Source organism: Lepidochelys kempii, chromosome 21, assembly GCF_965140265.1.
Source record: "Lepidochelys kempii isolate rLepKem1 chromosome 21, rLepKem1.hap2, whole genome shotgun sequence".
Lineage (NCBI taxonomy): Eukaryota > Metazoa > Chordata > Testudines > Cheloniidae > Lepidochelys > Lepidochelys kempii.
Window position 1 is genome coordinate 12494624 of NC_133276.1, and position 22410 is coordinate 12517033.

A 22410-nucleotide genomic window follows, 5' to 3' on the forward strand; every position below is an offset into this window, starting at 1 on the left:
TAAAATGCACAGTGGGGTTTGTGGGTCTGATCTGACTTCAGTGGGTTCTGGATCAGGCCCAACAGCTACCGTTTCCAAAAGAAAATAAGGGCATCAGGCACCCTGATCCCACTGAAAATCAACAGGAGTTGGGCCTCAAACGCCTTGGGCTCCTTTGAAAATACCAGCCTCTGGGTAACATTTTCAAAAGCACCTCGGTGACTTAGGAGCCTAAATCCAATTTTCAAAAGCTACTTTGCTTTTACTGATATAGCTATCTATGTCAGCTGATTTTTTGCTGACACAGATATACCAACAACAGCCCTCGTGCGGTTGCCTCTTTAACCACAGTAGTAGAGGTAAGGCTGCAAAGCTTAAGTGTAGACAAGACTTGAGGAGACTAAATCACTTTTGCAATTGAGATTTAGGCTCAAATCATTTACACATTTTTGAAAATGTTACCGATGTGTAACGACAAAATATTGTCAGACCATCAGATATTTAATGCCGTATGCTGACTGTTGTCAACCTACCCAGCATACGCAGATCTCTATTATACCCTCCTCCACCACTTCTGCCACCATAGCATGGGCACTGACCCCATGAAAAAAATCGCCTCCCGCCTGCTGGCAGCCCCACCAATCAGCGCCTTCCCCTCCCGCCCTACTGTGATCAGCTGTTCCGCAGTGTGCAGAGGCTAGAGGGGAGGGGAAGGAGCACGGGTGGGAAGAGGTGGGGTAGGGGCAGATCAGGGGCGGGAAGAGGTGGTGTGGGGCTTGGAGGAAGGGGTGGAGAGGGGGCGGGCCCCAGGGCGGAGCAGGGGTCAAGCACCCCCCAGGAACCAAAAAGTCAGGGCCTCTATGCTATAGCTTAAGTATAGTCACAAAACCACAGCTCTTGCTCACGACACTGTTTCTTTAATAAAAAAAGAAAAATCCACATTGGGGGAAAAGGTGCATCATTGTTTGTATTTAAACGCAAAAAGTAAAAACAATTTTTAAATTCTTCTTACATACAAAGCTGATTTATTTACACTCTTTACAGGCTTTTCCCAAGTATTTACAAACTTTGCAATATATTAAATTATAATCATCCATAAAATTCCCTGCATATTTACATTCTTTAACAGCCACTTGAATTTACAGTGTACATAATTCAACAGTCTTTATGCATATATCTATAGAATAGTTTGCCCAGCATACCCCTGAGTCTTTGTAATAATGTCACAATTAACCATATTACCCCCCCCCCCATTTCCCACTACACAAAGAGAGAACATTAAAAATAAATCAATGCTCCTTTGTTGGAATTTGCACAGCAAAAGGAAAGGCCAGCACTTCTCATGTTTAACTCAACACGACAGTCCCTCAATCCTTTAAGACACCTATTTTCAGGTATTCCAGAAGAGGAGAAGAGATAGCTCTTGATAGTAAATATACAAAGAGAAGAAAGCTGAATTCTCTGAGCGGTGAAAGGTTTCTGTTCATTGGTTGCAAGGCTGCTGGAATGGCTCATTACTTGTGCTCTGATCCTGGAAAGTGCTGAGTTCCCTTATTTCCCAATGAATTAACAAGGAGCCAAGGGCGCGGCAGCACACTACAGGATCGGAGCCGATCCTGCAACCCTTCCTCACGACAGCAGTCCCACTGCAGTGAGGCAGGTCTACCTGCGTGAGAAAGGGTGGTAGGCTCGTCTTCCTCATACCGTGTAGCGCGGTTACCATCCAAATCACTATTGACTTGATTTTCTTCCCCGTTCCTCTAAGGCTGTATCTAATGCTGCAATCAGAGGTGGGACTGCAGCTTGGGTAGCCATATCCATGCCAGCTTTAACCTGGCTGGCACAGCTAAAAAGAGCAGTGAAGGCCTGGTGGCACGGACTTCAACGTGAGCTCCACAAGACCACCTGACATCCTGGGTATGTACTTGCATTGCTAGCCCGTGCTGAGGTCCATGCCGCCACGTCTTCACCACGTCAACCCAAGCTGCAATTAGCGTAGACATACGCCAAGACAAAATGCACCATACGGCACACCCAGTGCCTCCCCTCCCGTCTGGAGAGTGGGCACTTTGCAACAGCTGTTGAGGGAGGGGCTGGTACATGCACCAAAAGCCATCTGACTCCAGTAGGATCTTACCCTAGAAAACTCTCCAGGGCTTTGCAATGGGAGTCAGAGGTTCAGATTTGCAGCACTGCACAATTCTTGTTAAAAATCAATGGGAACTGGATGTCCAGATCCCTCTAGTTTCCCACTGTTGAAATTAGGAAAGTAGTCAGACTCCTTTCTCCTGCATTCAATTACCCTGAGTTCAGAAACCAGAGAGATCGAGATAGACAGTCAGTGTCTTGGATTATCGGAGACAGGCCTTAAACCAGCCTCTGCAAAGTTCTGCCTGCCCCCTTCCCTGGAGCAGGTAGTCTTTCCTTACAGGTGAGTAAAATACGACAGTTTCGTTATCTCTGGTCATTATGGGCAAGGGCAAGTGAGCAAGTTGTGCGCCTTGACTGGTGAATTTTCACAGCAGCTTTGCAAGGCCATGGCATTCAAGGAGGTACAAGTCCATCTCCAGGCTCATACACGAAGCATTTAGGCACGCAGTGAATTTCAAAAGAGGGATGAACTAGGTGAATGGGGTTGGGCCCCAGTAGAGAGTAGGGCAAGGTGTGCAACTAGCCGCACACAGGGTCTGTTTAAGACATGTTGTACGCAGAAGGGCCCACAAATGTCGGGCAATGCTGGAGGCCACTGACACCCATGACGTAATATACAGCATCAACGACCTGATCCACTTGCTAAGATGCCTCAGTAACTGAGAAGATGGCCAGGTTGCTCCACTCTGTTACAAACTCCAGAGCCATAGGAGCCGGCTGGCTGTTTGGGGCAACATTCAACCCTTTCTCTACTAAGTCCTCGGTTTGGGGAGATTGCAAGAATAGAATTGCCCTTCCCCACCTCTCAAGCCTGTTACTGCCTTTGGAAATGCTGCTGCCTTTCTGGTTGGGAGAAGTTGTGCCCCCAAGACACAAACGGGGTAGTGGGTGGGATGGGACCAGTTCTTGCCGGCAGTCATCAGACTATCTAGCCTGGAAAGAGTTGACTAGGAGCTGAAATGTTGACTAGGAGCATGCTGCATCTCAGCCTCACCAACCTCATTCTCCTTTGGCCTTATCCACACAAGAGTTCAAACCCTGACAGCCATGCCTGTACTGAATCACAGCAAAGTGCTAACGCTATTTTCCTGGCTGCCAGAGACAGAAACCACGCTACAGACCAGGGCTTTGTACTCTAGTGCTGATGGGGCCACATTTGATTCTTCAGTATCTTAACAAGCAGAGTAAAATCAGCCTCCTCCTGTTTTGGTTTAGCAGCTAAGTCTGCCTTTAATGTCTTACAGCTCTTGGAAGCAGAGGAGAAAGCATACTGGAAGTGTAAAAACAAATGATGTAAATTCCAAAGGCAGTGAGGTTTGGACATGTGAGCACTGTGTCTCCTAGACACAGCTCTGGAAACTTAAGCAGAGACCAAAAGTGCACTTGGAAAGCAGATTTGCAATCAGGACAGATTCCCCATCCTCTGGCCAACTGGCGTAACGCTCTGCTAGTTGTGTTTGAGCTGGGGAGGAGCCATTTTTATGGGTGCACGTCTGTAGAGTAGACATAAACCAGCTTTAGAACCCACTGCTTGTTAGAGAGCCTGACAGCTGATTGTCCTAGTGGCTGATTTCTTGTCCTTCCATAAAGCCAGGGAGCCGCATTGGCAGTGATGGGGGTCACAAAACACAGGCATTTAACCGACTACTGGCAATTTTCTCTGCAACTTTTTACGAATCACATTCACAGACACTTAGAAGCAATAGCAACACTAACTCACTCATGATCTTAACACCGAGTCCAATACAGCCCCTGTGCGTGTCTCTCATTGAATGCTCAATAAAAACGGAGCGAGACAGAGGGAAACCTGGGAGCTGATGAGGTAACCTTGTTAGCCTCCAAATGTAAATTGAGAAGCTGCCAAACTGTAAATAGCATCGGTCCCTAATTTGTGTGTTTAGGGCATGATCTGTCTGCCATTGAAATCAAGGGTAGCTTGCACAGGATCCAGTCCTTCAGAGGGCTACACGTGTGTGAGAGCGTAGGGTGTGCACACAATCACTAGTATAAAACCCACCAACAAAAATTAGCAAACAATAATACTGGGAGTTGTACTACCCTAGTTCCCTGTGATATTTTGCTACCAATTAAATTAGACCTTTATTGGTCAAAGCCAACTAAAATAACCCCCACCCTCTCACGTTCTACTCAACCTGTTTTGTCTTTTCCCTCTTTAGGGACTGATTCTGCAAACACCCCGCCAGAGTAACTCATTAGCATTATGCATGTAGGGAAGTGTTTGCGGATCGTGCCCTTGGATTATAAATTCTTTTGGGACAGTAACTTTCTTCTGTTTTAGCTTTGTAGAGCACCCAGCAAAATGAGGCTCTGATCTGGACTGGAACCTCTAAGCATTACTGTAACAATTAATACCAGCAGCAGCTTCACACCCATTTTCCAGCTGTTAAAAACTTGCAAGAGGGTGGAGGGAAATTGTTCCACTCCGTTCTTTTAATTGACCTAAAGATGTTTACAAATGAAAAGATTCTTGTGTCTCATAACTTGATTAACTTGCTTCAAAACAAAAGAGGCTCTCACGATACCATACAAACAAGTGAGAGAGTATGTCCTGAACCGCAGCCCAGGGCTATGACTTCAGTCTGACACATCTGTAAGCCATCGTCCACAGCAGGAACAAAGACCCATAGGATCAGGCTTGGGAGGAATGGCTGTAACTGCAGCCGGCACATGATGAAACTGATCCTCTCTAAAGGCACCGGACAGGGGAGCACACAAGCAACAGGAAACCTGCAGAGGAAGCTCGGAAGGGACTCAGGAAAAAAATCAACATTCATTCTGGAGAGAGATGGAGCTTTGGGATCTGGAAGGAGTTAACACACAAATGACTGGGGGGAAGAAGGAACCTCCAGGTAAACCAGATCCTAAAAGCTGCCCTCATTTAGGTCCTTCCCATACTGGCCAAGGAAAGCAAGCCAGCACATTTCAAACAAGAGCTGCATAGTATATGCAAGCAAGATTTGTGAGTAAGGTGCTGGTGCCGTTTGCCTCGCCAATGTAGACAGGGGCCAAGATTTCAAAGGAAATCAGTGATTCTGGGTGGCCAACTTGAGACACCTCAAGGGAGTCTGATTTTCACAGGGTGGGTGCTCAGCACTGTCTGAGAGTCAGGGGGCTCAAGATCACTAGTCACTTTCGAAAATCTTAACCAGGGGTTTCCAGGTCAGACCCAGGTGGAGCCGTGGGGGAGCACGGGTGGTGCAGTCCACTCATCGATCTGGAAGGGGAAGCTTATGCAGTGCTTCCCCGCACCTCAGCCTGGCTCTTGCCAAAGCTCTTGCACTCTCAGAACCTGGACAGCCAAATTCACGCCGGTATTTTTGTTAGAGGAGGAAAAGAACATAGGGACTATTTATTGGAACCAGCAATGCTCTGAGGCTGCCATAATGCAGAAGAGGCCAATCACAACGAGACGGGGGGGGGAGGGGGGGAGGGTTAAAGAGCTTCATTTGATACAAGAACGCTGCTGTGTGTGGCAGTCTTTGCAACCGGGCTGTAAGGCCCATTCTTTTCCTGTGGCAGGGAGCCAGGCCTGAGTCTGTGAATGGGGGCTGTGGGGCTCATTCTCCTCCTTGTGGGGCATGGAACTGGGTTGTGATGTGGGGGGAGGAACCATGGAACATGTCAGTCATATGTCCCCTTGACAGAGCTGCCCCAATAGACAGGCCCAATGTTACCTCTCCGGGATGAATGCACCGGAGGGTTTCAGTCACGGTTTCGCCCACTCTGGGGCTCCCTGTGAAATTCTAACAGTGCAATAGTCACAAAGGACACAAGGAGAAGCTTGTTCTCGGAAATGCATCCCCCTGCACTCAGGAAAACAAACGTGTGCACCCCCAGGGCTTACCTGAGGGGGGCGATCAGTGCAACTGCCTCTCTCCCAAGGTACGTCGGAGGATGGGCAAGTATTACCTCGGGGGCCAGGGAAACGGTTGCTTGAAACACAAGGCCTCCCACATGGTGGGCAAAGCTGCTTCCCCAGGATGTTTCAGTTGCACCAGTTTCATTGCTTTTATACACCCATTTTCTTGTCCCCCTCGTGCATTCTTCTCGCACCGGACTGGACTCCAGCTCTCCCACAGTTCTTAGCTAGAGGATCCATCGCAAATGACTATGGGCTCTGCTCCTCTGGAGTTAAAGCTCATCTTCCAGTAATCCGCGCTGGCATAGCCTTTGGGAAACACAACAGGAAGTAGCATGAGACGGGCCCATGACTGGTTATTGTACTGGACAAGCTCAGACACCACTGTGATAAATATGTAGATGGAAGAGAAGCTGATCAGGGCCTCCATTTTACATCTCTATCACAAGGCAGTACCTTCAGCAGCACCCTGGCAGGGCATCAATCAGAACAGACTCAGAGGGAATGGGGCGAGTAAGTCATCCACACCATTTCCTCCAGCATCCTGGCTATTCCTGAGTGGTTTCCTCTCTAAGCAATCACCTAACCTGACCCTGCTCGTCTTCGGCAATGTGACAAGACAATGCTTTAGAAGGGATTTGATATATGCAGAGAAAATGTTAATGAACAAGGCTATGAAACTCCTCTGCCTGCAAGACCCTCAAGGGAAAGGAGACTCAAATGATCCTTGGAAATCAGTGGGGGCTTGGCCAAGAAAACAGTGAGAGATCAGGACTTAGGCATGAAGTTACGTAGAGTATCTCAAGGCATTATGCCGCTTCTGCTCCAGGTCATAAACTGAGCCCTCAAAGGGGCTGAGGAGTAATTTTTCTCTCCCGCTACATGAGACAGCTTGGCACAGTTGGTTGGGTGCAATGATTTGGTGCTGGAAGTAGATGCTCATCTCTGTCGGAGGCACTTGGTACAAGACACAATCGGGATCAGGCGCCTGGCCCTGCTTCGGGAGGGGATCACCTAGGTCTACTCACTGCAGTACTGGAACTCACCGAAATCCCCAGCTTCCAGCTCCACCGACAGAGTCCTGCAGTGTCCTCTGCACTCCTTGGAAGGTGCAATATTCAGGGTTAGCTGGCCGCTTCCAACTGCAAACAGGCTGTGCAGTCCGTGGGTCTGTAACAGATGGGAAGGAGGAAAGATATAGAGGAAGGAGCTTCAACACCTCTCCCTGTCCTTTCCGGGCACGGCTCACCCCGGCCAGTGGCTGCTGTTTAGAGGACTATTTATTACGGGGCTATCAATATGAAATCATACCAAATCCAAGGCCCTGAAGGCTGCTGATGCCCCTCTTCAGCTATACAAAGCAGCACAGCCCCACCACTCCTCCGCACTCAAAGGAAAACAAACAAGACAAGGAGGAAAAATGGGCCCAGAGGTGGGAGAGAGAACGGGCAGAGGCCCAGAGTGAGGGGATACACTCAGGAGCACCCATCCCTGATCTGTGCCAACAAAAAATGGTCGGGAGCTACTGCATTAATCCAACTTCACAATCCTCCTCCTAAGTTGCTATGGGTATGTCTACACTGCAATTAGACACTCCCTGCTGGCCCAGGCCAGCTGACTCAGGCTTGCAGTGCTTGGGGCTGTTTCATTGTGGTGTAGACATTTGGGCTGCAGCCCAAGCTCTGGGACTCTCCCACGTTTAGGATCCTAAAGCCTGGGCTCCAGGGCGAGCCTGAACGCCTACACTGCAACTAAGCCAGCTGACACAGGCCAGCCGCAGGTGTTTAATTGTAGGGTAGACAGACCCCAAGTCAGATCCTTATTTTACATATAGGGAAACTGAGGCACAGAGCAGTCAAATGACTGGCCCCCAAAGTCACAGTGAGGCAGGAACAAAACCCAGCCATCCCAACTTGCATTCCCTAAGCTTTACTCATCAGACAAGAATCTCCATTTCCCAGTGCGCTTCGGAAAAGCAACTGATTGCACTGGTGGGTGAAATGTATTCCTTTGCAGGTGTACAGGCCAAGCGACATGCGAGCACCTCCTGGTACATAGGCCTTACACTGGCTCTCTGCACGTGGGTGACTTCCCTGCATTAAGGCAGTCATGTACCTACACAAAAGAGGAAAGCATACCCCGGGATGGATGTCTCACCTTATTCCCTAACTCTGGGTTGTGAATGAGAAAGCAGCTTTCCAGGGAAATTGCCTTTGGGAACGCCAGCAAAGACAAGGCAGGGAAAAGTTCCTGGAGAATCTGAGTTTTATTCAGGGCTTTGTTCCTATAAAACATATTAAAGAATCACTTTATAATAATGCTTAGCGCTTATATAGCCTCTGTCCAACGTCAAAGGTCTTCGCAAACATTCATCCCTGACACTCCTATGAGGTTGGTAGCTACATATTATTAGTCTCATTTTATAGATGGAGAAACTGAAGCACAGCCAGGTGAAGGCTCTTGCTCCCACAGAGTCATTATCAGAGTTGGGATTAGAACTCATGACTCCCCAGCTCCTAGGCCTGTGCCCAGGTCACACCATTCCCTTACACAGTGTTGCATATTTGAACAGGAGGTAGGATACGATGAGTGGGGCTGTAGCCCACGAAGGCTTATGCTCTAATAAATTTGTTAGTCTCTAAGGTGCCACAAGTCCTCCTGTTCTTTTTGCGGATACAGACTAACACGGCTGCTACTCTGAAACCTGTAAAAATATGGTGTTGCTTCTAGATGGGACCTTATCATGCTCCTGTACTGTGTCAAAGCCTTGGACAACTGTAGCCCTTTAGCACAGGTCACAGACATGGTCAACACAAGCTGAGGTCCCTGACACATTTTAAGACCCTACATAGTTACATCTGGAACGTAGATGGTTCCTGAAACTCTGATACCCAGGTTTCCTTCGGACTGAGATCAGATTATACCCAAGAAATTGTATCATGCGACCCAAGTTCAGCCTGATCTTACTGTGAGGAACAGCACACAAAGTCCCAGCATGCAATGCTCCAACTTGATCAGAGGAGCCTTCCACATGGCTCAGGATGGAGTATTCTGCATTGAAGCCAGCATAAGAATGTAAGAACGGCCCTACTGGGTCAGACCAAAGGTCCATCTAGCCCAGTATCCTGTCTTCCGACAGTGGCCAATGCCAGGTGCCCAGAGGGAATGAACAGGTAATCCTCAAGTGATCCATCCCCTGTCACTCATTCCAGCTTCTGGCAAGCAGAGGCTAGGGACACCATCCCTGCCCATCCTGGCTAATAGCCATTGATGGACCTATCCTCCATGAACTTATCTAGTGCTTTTTTGAACCCTGTTATGGTCTTGGACATCACAACATCCTCTGGCAAGGAGTTCCACAGGTTTACTGTGTGTTGTGTGAAGAAATACTTCTTTTTATTTGTTTTAAACCTGCTGCCTATTCATTTCATTTGGTGACCCCTAGTTTTTGTGTTATGAGAAGTAGTAAACACTTCCCTATTTCCTTTTTCCACACCAGTCATGATTTTATAGACCTCAATCATATCTCCCCAGTCTCCATGGACTGCATTTCAATTAGTGGCAAAGGTGGGCTAAACTCTGCTTTTATCTTTTTTGGCCAATCAGCTTTAACCCTCAGGCTCCTGAGAAGTCATCAATACGTTTTTGAACTGGGCAGAGCTTGGGTACCCCTGGAAAAGGGTGGCATGCAACTTCCACGTGTTTTGTCTCAACTCACCAGGGGAAGGCAAATGGAAACATCTGTCTTGGAAGGCAGCGCCAATGTTCAGCTGAATTCTCTTCTATTGTGATCTCTGTCAATTCCGGGTACTGGGACTGAAAATGCTTCAGTTCATCATAAGACAGATACTGCCCTGTCTTAAACAACAGCAAAAGAGAAAGATCAGCAGTGTTAACCTGGCTATTTTCTCTCCCATTTCCAATTCCTTGCATCACTTCAAACAGGGACAGCCCTCTGGGCTTTGCATTTTAACAGGGAGAGCAATTAACCATTGGAACAATTTATCTAGGGATGTGGTAGGATCTCAATCACTTTCAGTCTCCAAGAAATTATGGGCTTAATGCAGATATCACAGGGTGTGGTTCTCTGATCTGTGTTACACAGATGGTTAAGACTATATGATCACGACGCTCCCTTCTGGTGTTAAAAACATACACATTACCTTGATTAAGAGGGGCTGAGGCCTCTGGAGGTTTTCTGATAATTGTCCTAGATCAGTCACTACCTGGAGGCTTTTAATGGCAGCACAGCAAGAGCAGTTGGCAGGAATCTCAGAACCATTCTGCCTGCAATCTAGTCCCCACCAGTCATGGCACTCTGGAGGAAAAACAAAAAACAAGCTTTATATCAGGATGAGTCAAATGGAAAGGTAACGGAGTCCAAATTATACACTCATTATCTCCTAACCCAACACAAAATATTGTCAGATTACTGATGACATCCAAGGTTTATTAGCTATTAAAAATAATTAATCGGGCAAGCTTTGTTGGAGTCATCAATGTTGCTTTTAATAGACTCTTTTTCCTTTGGTGTTAGAGAAGGCAGTGAATTGATGTTTTTGGAGACAGGGTCTTGGGGCTGTGCATGGAAGAGCTTTATGGAAATTTCTCTTTGTCTGTAAATCTTTGAGGAATGTGGGCTAGATTATGCCATTACTACAGAAGTTTGGGGAAATCTGATGGGCCTTTATTATTGTGCGACTAAACTGAAACAAATCCACAAAGAAAACGTTTGGATTGCTCTTCCGTTTAAAAGACACCCAGAAGACAAAACTCAGTTGTCAGGTTACAAATGTCCTTACTGGGGTCATTACCACACCTTAGACTACGACAATCAGCTGCCTATTTACTTTTTACCCAGCCCTCAGCTTGGGCAGGTTCCACTTGTGTCCCTAGGCCAGTTTCTATTATACAGTAGCACAGTGCTGCTAGGACTTGGCTGCAGAGCTTGCAAGGGAATGGTCTGGATTTAAACAAGATAGAAACTCTGCGGATATGTATCTTTTTAAAGCATCAGCATTTTTATTTCTATCTGGTTATGTAATTTTTTTTAAAAGATCAATTTGGGTGCTCAACTCTTAGCAGATCCCAGTCAGAAAGGAGTCTGAGTTATGGGCACGATCTGAGTTATGTCGGATGGATAAATGGGCACAGAGAAGTTAAGGATTAATGCCCCACTGACTTCAATGTTCAGGGGTCCATCCAATTGTGGGATCAGGGTCTCAGCTGGTAAAAGCTATGGTCCTGATTATACAATTTGATCAGTACAGGGAGACCCTCATTTATACCTTCATGGAGTCCCAGTGAAGTCAACAGCACTCCGCATCGGTGCAGGGGACTTCCCACACACATCAGATTGCAGAAGCAGGCAGGGCTGAGTTAAAGCAATACAGAGCCCTACACACACCTCACATGGTGCCCCCCCAGACCTGCTCCCAGCCTGCGGCCCTGCCCCCTCCTTAGCGTGCTAGCACGTTTCAGAGAGAAGACAAATGGAGCACGTCTCTTGGAGCTATTGTTTCATGCCACCTACAGACTCAGACAGACATTAGTGACACTTGGATGTGAAGAAACACTTGAAAATGTGATCTAAGAGGGCTGGCAACATTTGTAACAAAAGCAGAGATTCTCATCTCATGTAACTCCAACAGCTGGGATCCCAGATACAGGCCTACAGTGCCTTCGCTTTAATCCAGACATGTGATTTTCAAAGTCACCTGGAGGTTTGGATGGCCAGGAACTGGGAGCCCAAATCCTTCAGATGGCTTTAAAACTCACAGCCTAAGTGTTTCTACAGAACGTGCATCCAAACGATTGGAGACTTTTTTAATACTAAAATCAATAAAAAATAAGAAGCTCCCAAATGTGAATGAACGCTGGAGTTATTACATGTAACAGGTTATATCTGGTGGGCATCATACGATGGAAAAGCATTAGATTTGTTTCCCCTACTTTAGCTCCCCTCCTTCCCAACAGTCAAGGAGTAGCTTTACAGAGGTTTACGGTTCATTGAGGGATAACAATATGGGAGGGTTATTTGGAACTATTACATTATTTTTATTCATCCAGGTCCCAGGCTTCAATTCTTTATTACCTGTGAATCTGTAAGGCTTGAACAGGGCATTTCACATATTACTGCTGATATACGGACTAAGGAGGATCAGGATAGAATTCCTGTTTCTCATTGGAAAACACAGTTTTTTTGGTTAAACAGATATGCAAGTGTAACATTTTTATTCCTAGCAAAAGGTCAGTTGCACCCCTCCGCATGCATGATGTTTTAACAGACAGAAGAAGCAGCCACTTCAGTGTGCTTTTCCCATCCTCCCAGCTTACAGAAGGAAAAGGGAAAAATCTTTGTTTTGTCAGCAGTAGGGAGTGTGAATTTAAAAACGCATCTAGTTGCTGATGGGAAACAAAGACCTGAACGATCTCATTGGAGTAACTGCAGTCACCATTAGCACGGCCAGAGAACAACAAAACATATCTTGGGACTAGACAATGGCAATTCACAATAAAGCAAGGGACATTAAAATAATCTGTTTATCGTGAAATCCTCTAAGCACTGTCCTTAGGTGCTGTAGCCAATTGGTCTGCTGAAATTCTACACGAGACCGAGAGCGCAGTAGCCTGCAAGACTGTATGTTAATCAGCTCTCCAGTCCAGAATTTCTCTTTTGAATTAGCATGGGATATTTGCATTCTCAATTGCCCGATTGAAGAGGTTATTTATTTTTGCCACGAATAAGCCATCTAGAGAGCATTCGAGATGGATTCCCAGTGCTGCCGGCAGGGCTGGGTTGGTTTGTTTTTAATTAATCTTTTAGATTTATTGTTGAGGGTGTTAGTCTGCGTATCAGAATGCGTGTGACCTGCATGAGAAGTGTGACCGGAGAGGAGGGCCCGGCCTTGCTAAGAAGGGAGGGAGTGATGCAAGGCTAGACTGCACATAGATGGGAGGACAACGCGCCTGTAAGAGCACACAAGGGATTGGAGCAGGCACTTCACAAAGTATTTGTTCTCCATTTCGATCAGACTCCTACATTCCTTTCAGATTATCACTCTGTCCAGCCACCCTGGGGGATCACTGGGGTTGTAAATGAAGCACACTGGGCGTGTGATCTGTTTGTAGATTTAACAGGAGGAGGCATCTTCATATAAACAGGACAGAGTGTTACTGTCGAACTACGATTATATCAAGGTCCATTACAATGTAAAGCTGCAAGCGTGCTAAATTATTCCTGTGTAGCCTGATCATGGGATGAGTGGGAGTGGCTGTTGTATTGATATGTCCTACTACACATGTACATTAAGGAGGCAATGGTCAAGCTGAAACTCCCCTCCCCTCCCCTGCTATATTTTCATACAGCCCTCTCGCTTTTTGCGGGAAGGCAACTGACCAATATTGCCTCATTCTCACATCACACTCCCTGCCTGCGTGTCATATCCACCTCTCGTCTCATCTTAAACTTATGGTCGGTGCCCTGGAGACCTCCTTTAGTTCTGCAGTTGTACAGAGCCTAGCGCAATGGGGCTCTTACATGCTACTGCTAATGTAAACACACAACGTCTTTTTGAATGTTACTGTGATTAATGTAAGAGGGATTTTGGGTCAACATTTCCATGACACAGAACAAGCAGTTCAAGTTATAATCGGTTTAAAATGACCACCCTACCCTCTTTTACATTTCCACAAACTGTCTCAATATTTGGCCCTCTCCTCACCGAGGAATGCAACGGTCTTTAAACCTGCAGATGCACATGGATGTCGAAGCCAATAAGGGCTTGTGTGCAGCACAGCTGGATTGGAAACTAAAAGGTTCTTAACAAGCTTGGCACTGCTGTGCAGAACCCCAGTGAAATCAATGGCAGCCCACTCACATGGATCTGATGGAAAGGCGCCGTGTTGTGGTTTAACATCAGTCAACAGCAGAAGGCTGAGAGACAAGGCCGGAAATCTAGTTCAGGGACCCTGAGCACCATAATGCGGAGAGCTAGGGGCGGCCCCGACTCTGCCGAAAATTTTATGCTTGTGGAAGCAAAGGCAGCTTAGAGCTCAGATAAGTGCTTCAGAAAGTGTAAGTATCAAAATGTTAAGAGCTGACAGTTTGCTGGCTAACCTCAGAGTCAGCTGGCCTCTACAAGCTTCCCCTAGTGGCCCACAAAGCATCCAAGACTCCGAAAAGCTCCTTTAGGCAAACCAGTGGCAGTTTACTGTGCGTGGACCGAAGATGAGTTCTCTGCATTGGAAAACCTGCTCCAAAGTCAATGGGAAGAGGCCCATTGACTTCAACGGGCTTTAGATCAGGTCCCAGCTTTTTTGCAGTCACTGTTCTAGATGCTGCCTTTAGAGGAAGGGACGGCCATCATCATTCATGCTGAATGGAAAAGAGCTCCCTGCACCAAGCAAACACGGCAGTGAGTCAGTCACGCAAAGAAGCCTCACAACCTGGTTTCCGATGCATTTTCTTCTGGGTTTCCTGCCTCCTCTCTCTGAACAAGTCCTAGGAAGTCTGAAGAAACAGCACTAAACCCACCTGATCCTGGTTCCACAGGAGCCTTTCCACTGATTTCAATGTGCTTTTGATCAGGCCCTTGAAGAGTGCAGTTCTATATGCTGGGTCTACGTGCTCAATTTTTGTTTTTTTCCTTCTATGGCAATTGTGCTGGTCAGTTTCCAGTAACAACCACCCAATGCTGCAGCCCCCCCTCACAGGATGTGAACTACATTGTCAGAAAGTACCAGAATAGTGGAAATCTGGGTGGGTCGACAGATAAGCCTCAGAGATATGGGTTCCAACCAGCTGTGGAATAAGCGTGACTAATTTTAACCCAAGACTATTCAAAGGTGAATTCAGGCTTGGGGTGGATCCCTACAGGCATGGTAAAATGACTCATCTATCCTGTTGGTTTGAGAGCCAGCGGATGATTTATCTATTCAGACTTTAGGTGCACTGGATGCGATTGAGATGGACATCTGCTGATCCTTCCATAACAACATCTGTGCACAGCTGCTTAAACCACAGGCCTTTCAAAATGGCTTTAATGAGATCCCTGAACAAAGGCAATATTTTGAACAGTCCGACAAATTTCTGAGAGGGTCTCCAGTTTCTGATGATTGCTTGAGGCCCAAGAAATCCTTACTCACATTTGCAGGCCTTTTTCACAAGTACTTTTATGGATGTCAGTGGGCGAGATCACAGTGGGCTATTTTCCCAGACTTTAAGACCAGAAGAGCCATTATGGTCATCTCGTGTGTCCTCCTGCACAGGATTTTTAATTCCTGCACTGAGCCCAATAACTTGCCACTGAGCTAGAACACATCCTTTGGGAAGACATCTGATCTTGCTTTAAAGACTGCAAGCAATGAAGACTCCAGTTGCATCCCTTATTATTCCAATGGTCAATTTCCCTCACTGTTACAAATGCACTCCTTGTTTCCAGTTGCTTCAACTTTCAGCCATGGGAGTTTGTTATGTCGTTTTCTGCTAGTTTAACGAGCCCTTCTGGAAGTAGGGATTTGCAGAACGGAGCCCTCAACCTAAAAGTGAGGTCTCTGTTCTAAATGAGCCACTATTGCCATGACAGCAAAAGAAAATGTGGCCAAAGTCACAGAAACCTGTCATCATGCTTATGACCAGAATCCTTTATCTGGACAAACTACAGAGTTAAACAGCTTCATTAAATCTGCGGAAGGATGCAGGCCTCATCTTGGTGTTGCTAGGCACCCCGTTTCTGGGCCAAGATTGAGCACGGCTAAACAAAGGCTCTCAGTTCCTCTAGCCAGCCCTGACAGCACTTACCTGCCTTTGGCCTCCATTCCAGAGCCATTGTTGTCTCATCTCCCATCTGTGCTTGCTTCTGAGATGCGACCAGCCAATGGCCATGTTAGCACTGCTGCAGACTTCTAACCTCTATGCCCCCTTGAGTGTCTCCCTTGCCCATTTGTAGTGTGTATATTTTTGTTCTGCTGTCTCTACTGCAGTTTCTACATCCTATACCCAATGAATCAGCTTGCGAAGTGCTTTGGGAATCCATCGGGATGACAAGCACTACCTAACTGTAAGATCCTCTAATACAACTCTCTGAAAAGTCTGCTACCTACGCATCTCAAAGCGCTTTACAGATATTAATGAATGAATGCAATTTAGTCTTTGAGGAAAGCTATGATCATCCCTATTTTACAGCTGTGGAAACTAAGATCACTGAGATGAAGCGATTTGCTCAAAATCACACAACAAGACCTTGGCCAAGTCAGGGCCAGAAATCGCATCTTTGCTACAAGGACCATCCTTCCTCCACAAATAAAATGATTCATCGTGATTTTTAAACTAGGCTAAAAATTAACTTGGTCATTTATAATATAAAGTCAGAATGAGACCACATTGGTGCATTAGACATCAGCTGAGTTCAGAAAAGCCTATTTTCACAGGAGTGTTTATTATTACAGTGGAGAGCTAGCTGCACAATAGTTAAGATTGAGATGTCATTTCCGTTTAAACAAAGACTCTTCTTAGTGCTCTAAAATCCAGATTGCCTTGAAATTTGGCACGCTTCATGGGGGTGCGGGGTATGGGTAGTGAACCAAATTTGAGGTCACTTAACCAACGGGTTCCAAAGATACAGCCCCACCACCCCAAATTAACAGCTTATGAAAAAGGCATATTGTTTTTTTGCCCAGACCTAGGGATGAAACCTTGGATCTGAACCTGACACAAGGGTCTCACTCGCTTGAGGGCTACCCCCAGAGCACATGGTACTCACTAGCCCTTGGCGGGGGAACAAAATTCAGAATGTTATTAGCAAGAATTTGGCTCTCCAGTTGGGCTCTGGAATAAGGGTCAAGCGCCAAACAGATCACTGAACATGTGCAGACAGCGAGGCTAAGAGGATTTGTAGGTGGAAAACTTTCACTGCAGCTGGGTAGCTTGAGGGGCTAAGCAGTAAGCCTCTCATCCTGAAGAACTTACCCAGCCAGCGTCAGGTCAAGTCTCATCTCGGTCAGAAATCTGGGAAGGGTGGGAAAGCACATTGCTAAAATCTGGCTGTGTCAGGGTTCTTTTTCATTTTGGGGGAATGTAATCAAAGTACTTTTATAAAAAAAGAAATGAGACACTGTAAAGCTTGCTGGCAGGGGAGGGAGGATTCTGGGAAGTGGAGATTATGGGGATGGACAGTAGGGGCGGTTGGAGGAGGGACACTGGGAAGGGGACAAGAGGGTGAGTGGTAGAGGAACTAAGGGAGAATGGGGGCAGAGATGCCTAAGGGAACCTGACCCTCTCCTCATGTGAGCCAGGTTCTGTTTTATGTTGCGGTGGCGCCTAAGAGAACCAGGCATGGACCCAGACCCCATTCTGTAGGCACTGTACAAACACAGTATAAAGAGATGGCCCCTGCCAAGCGCTCACAATCCTCACCCCTACCTTTGGGTAATTTGGATATAGCTCATCTCCCTTCAAAGCTGGTGGGAAGCATCTACCAAGGGAAACCTACTAACAAAATAGCCTACAGTTTGTTCTGGGTCAAACGGGCCAATGTCTCATGGGTCAAAGTCATGTATTTCACCAATGGGCAAGTGGCTGGTCAAAGAACAACTTTCACTCATAGTTAGAGTGATTGAATAATCATTCTGATCCAACTGAAAATGGGGAAATAAAATCTCCAACTTCATTTGAATGGTTGGATCCACAATTTATGTAAACAAGTGATCAGAATAAGCAGGGCAATTCTGCTGCAACAAATCTGCTAGTTGAAAGATAAAAGTTCTGGCTGGCCAAAAGACCCTTTAAGAAATCCACTCCACCCTGCACCTCCAGCTATGAGCAGGTGACCTGTAAGGCAGCATATACAACTCCGACTCCCAGCACAAATCGGACAGGACAATAACACCACCACTTTGCAATTCTATAGCTGCTTCCATCCAAGGATCACAACACACACATGAAGCTTCACAATAGCCCTGAGAGGCAGGTATCATTCACTGGTGTAGCACATCAGAGCTTCTCACAGAAACCTCCACTAACAAACATACGGGCAGAGGAGGGAGCCAGGGAACAGGAGAGATACTGGCTTCCAAATGCAAAAACATAGCAAGTTTTCTGCATTCCACAATCCCGCAATAACGAGGCGTTCGTTTACCGTCAGCAATTTCAACCAAACAACTCCACTGCTTGAATGAGGGCCAAAGTAAAGCTGAAAAATACAAAGAATCTACGCCACCCTTCACTGCAAAGCCAGCCTGACTTTTCCTTTTCCTTTTTTCTTTTTTAAAAAACATGAGCCAACACACATGTCTGCTATTATGTCTCATGAGCTTGCAGCAGCAACAGGATTCAGAGGAAGCCCTGGGGCATAGCGAAGTCGGTGCAAAAGCCGAGTGCCCCATTAGGCAGAAGTGCTTTTCGCTGGGAAGCGAACGAAAATCATCATCTGTCTCTGACCAAGGTTTGCGGCTGACGGTAGACAGGAAGGCTGGTCCAGTGGTCAGTGTGCCAGCCTGGGGCATGAGAGACCCAGGGTCGGTTCCTTCTCCACCAGAAAAAATTCATGCCCCTGAGAGACACAGTTAAGCTGACCTAAGTCTCGGTGTAAATGCTGCTAGGTTGTTTTGTCATGTGGCACCGTCAACCTAGTTATTGCCCCTCGAAGGGGATGGATGTACAGAAAATCTCCTTTTGGCGCTGTATCAAGTATCTACACTATAGTGCTACAATGCAACTATAGCCCTTGTAGTACTGATATACCCTCAACGCCTCGAAGTCCTCCGTCTGTAAAATGGGATAACGATACCACTGCCCTACCTCACAGGGGGCTGGGAGGATAAATGCTGTATGTTAAAGATTGTGAGGCGCTCAGATGTTACAGTAATCAGGGCCATATAAGTCCCATAGACAGACAGACACATCTGTGCAAAGGCTGCTCTGGAAAGGGTTAAACTCACAGGGAAGCTGGAACGTGGTTGGGAGCCAAACAAGCCTCAAGCGAAACCGAGGTGGCCAGCCAAAAGACAAACATTGCTGTTGTACTTTCTCCCAGCTATTCAGGGCCAGCTAACCACTCCCTCTGTGATCTGTCCCACCACTTAGCACTCAAATGCACCCGAGCAGAGCTCTGCAACATGATAACCACCCCACTTGAGTTACATTTTGTTGCTTAAACATGACAACTGTGGCAAGGCTAATTTTTGATCAGTTTCATGAACAATCTATTTTAACACATTTTTAGACCCCTCTGATCTAGGTGGCTTGGTAGTCTGAGCATGGGACTGGGAGCCAGGAATTCCCAAATTCTAATCTCCAACACTTACTCCCCTCTGTGGCTTGGGGAGAGTCGCAGGGGCTAACGTTTCCACAAACAGCCTCTGATCTCATGTGCTGCCGGTTTTGTGTGCCCAGCGTGAGACATCTTGGCCCTGATTTTCAGAAGTGCTGGGTACCTGCAGATCCCATTGATTTCAATCAGGGTAGAGGACGCTCAGTCAGGATCAGGCCCTAAATAGGGGGAGCTCCTTCTGCCAACATGGGCATTTCATTCAGTTTCATGGCAGAAACACCCAGGAAGATTATTTTACCACAGGAGCAATGATGTAGGACTTGTCTGTTTCATCTCAGGGGTGGCTGCCTTCACACCACACTAAAATGCAGCTGCAAAGCATGTTGAGGGGTGCATTAGTGGACCCGACAGCGGGTAATATTAGTGTAAACACCATTTAGAAAGGGATATAATCCTTGAGGTTTTCATTAACAATTTGGGGGGCAGAAAGATTTGAGAATAAAGTTCCAACCCACTTAAAATTTAAATACACACAGACAAAAAACCAACCCTTTGTTGAGTCCAAGTGATTCAGGGACAACTTGAGGGATCCTATGGGAAATGGAGATGGTGGAAAATATTCACTATTCTTTTCATTTTAGTATGCGACCAAAATGTGAAGCAGAAAATAAGCGTCCAAAGAGAAAGTTGTTTCAGGGAGCTGGGCAGCTCAGGAGACCGCAAATGGGCAATGGAACCTTCTCCCTCAAGTTTGCTGGCTCAAGTCCAGCCTGAGTTGTGACTGAAAGTTATTAACATTCCCAGGTGAGCTTCTTGGGGCAGAGATTCGCTTTGTGTTCTGTGTTTGTACAGCACGTAGCACAGCGGGCTCCTGGCCCATGAGTCGGGCTCCTGGGACTGCAGGAATACAACCACAATCTGAAGGTTGTTTGGGGACCTGTGTGAAGTGAGTTTGGCAGGTTGGGTCTCAGGCCATTTCGCAGGCATCCACATCACAAAGACCACCACTAATGGGTCACTGAAAGTGGATTATCCACTTGCCCCTAGAGCTGCTCCCTCCAGGGCAGGTGCGTGGCAGGCAAGCAGGCTGCATGAAGGAGGCTTGAGCTGACGCAGCCCACGCTGCACCTGTTCTCTTGAGAAGGGTTCAGCTATCCACAGCTGTCAATCTGGCATCTAAATTCACATTGAAATGAGAATAAAAATATCAGAAGTATGCAGCTACTTTGATGTGGCGGGGGGAAAGGGAACCCTCTGAGAACCAGCTGGTCAGTCTGTCAAGCTATTTATGTCCCGTCCATTACCATGTATCAGCTCCACACAGGTGCTTTTCCCAGGGGCTGTTTTGACTAAGTGCTTGTATGGCCCCCCATTACCATAGTATGAGTGCCTCACAATCCTTAACATACATCGTCATAACACTCCCTGGCGCCTGGCAGCCCCTTGCCTCCATACAGACGCTGCCCATGACAGTGCCAGTTAGATTGGTGGGTTTTGCATGGCTGATGTTTGTCTACCAAGAACTAGACTGAGGCTGTCAGGCCTATTTCGTATAAGGTATGTCTACACTGAACATGGGTCTGAGAGACCAGGGCTTGTGAACTCTGTGTTTCCAAGCCCATGATTGAACGTCCACACTGCATTGTAAATCTGATCCCTTGGTTAGTATTTTTCTCTGCTCCTTTTGCCTTCCCCTTTAACTGCTTTATTGCTTTCTGCCTCCCGGCAGAGTTTCTCCTTTTGGGCCATTCTTAGCAAAGGCCTAATCTTGACTTTAGGACCATCACAACCTTCAGTTGTGGAAATGAGTAGGATGACAAACTCAGCATTATGACCTTTCTGTAGTAAGCAATAAGAAAGGCTGGAGCGCTAAGGGAATGTTGCAAGTTTAACCCAAAACAGGCCTCAGAGCTAAACGAATCATAAAAGACAAAGAGGGAAAAACCCACATGGTCATCTACTCTACCCTAGTATTACTACCAGAGCAGTGCACCTTGGGTGGGGCCTATAGATCAGAGCTCCACTGTGCAAGGCACAGTACATACTCGTAGTAAGAAACCCTAAGCCCCCAAAGAACTAAATAGATAAGAAAGTCAATGGGTGGTAGATTATAATCCCCATTTTACAGATGGGGACCTGAGACCCAGAGAGAGAAGTGACTTGCCGAGGTGTCACAGGAAATCTGCAGCATAGCCAGGCTTGAACCCAGATCTCCTGAGTCTCTGTCGAGGGCCTTAACTGTGCCACCTTCCTTCCTCCTTTGCCAGTGCAAGGTCCTTGCAATATATTTTCTAGCATGTGTCTCAGGCAAGCATGTTGCCCAGTTTTAAACGTCCAAAGCGATGGTGCTTCTGCTTTGCTGGGAGACTATTCCAGTCTATCAATCTCACTGCATTTCCTGATATTTGGCATGTTTCCTTTCTCCTATCTCATTGCTCCAAGTCACACACTCCTCCACTACCCTAAAGGACTCCTCTCCCTCAGTGCTGACATCCTTCCAACACACGTGTTCTGCTATTTTCTCTCCTCACTGCCCTTTTAGTTACGTCAAGCGCAGCACAGATTTAAAAGAGGCTCCATTGACCTCACGAAGCTATAAGCTTGAAAAAAAATCAGAACCCATCTCAGACACTTGGCCCTTCCACAGAGGTCACTGGCAGAACATTTTAGGCCCCTAAACTGGTTTCCTCTTGGTCAAACTATAGCTATTAACATTTTTTAATGTTCAGGGTGCCCAGTATTCCATTTGCCAAGACAAGCAGCAGCTTTCACTCCCTCTTATTATCTATCCTGTGTGGGAACTGTAGCAAAAGTGACTAACCAAGCTGTGAACTACACTTCCTACAGAAGCACTGGGCAGGAAAGTGGACTGCGCACGTTCACAGGTTCCAGGGAACATCAAGTCAGCTGGATTTTCCCATCGAATTGCCAGGCTGGTAGGGGTCGGAGGTCTGCAGCATGGATCAACTAAGGGTGGTCTCCCAGCTACTGTCTGTGGACACCAGCTACTGTCTGAATTCCCTCTTTATCTCCCAAGCACTCCCTTGTTTTAGCGTCTCTGCACTATTTCTTACACAGCCCCAATCACACTGCAGCACTCTGAAACCGCCGATCACCACCACTGCTCAT

At 46.8% G+C, this 22410-nt stretch overlaps 1 protein-coding gene across 4 annotated transcripts in view; it reads right to left on the bottom strand.

The window, feature by feature from the left end:
• Window positions 1-926: 926 nt before the first annotated feature.
• Window positions 927-22410, bottom strand: part of C21H6orf89 (chromosome 21 C6orf89 homolog) — a 34171-nt gene continuing 12687 nt past the window's right edge. For all 4 annotated transcript variants that reach the window (XM_073319498.1, XM_073319500.1, XM_073319501.1 and 1 more), the window contains 5 exons: window positions 10174-10328; window positions 9729-9868; window positions 8168-8294; window positions 7057-7180; window positions 927-6319 (listed from right to left, as the gene is read on the bottom strand). In XM_073319498.1, coding sequence (XP_073175599.1) covers window positions 6234-6319; window positions 7057-7180; window positions 8168-8294; window positions 9729-9868; window positions 10174-10328 — 632 coding nt within the window. In that variant the 3' untranslated portion in view covers window positions 927-6233. The remainder of the gene's footprint in view (window positions 6320-7056; window positions 7181-8167; window positions 8295-9728; window positions 9869-10173; window positions 10329-22410) is intronic.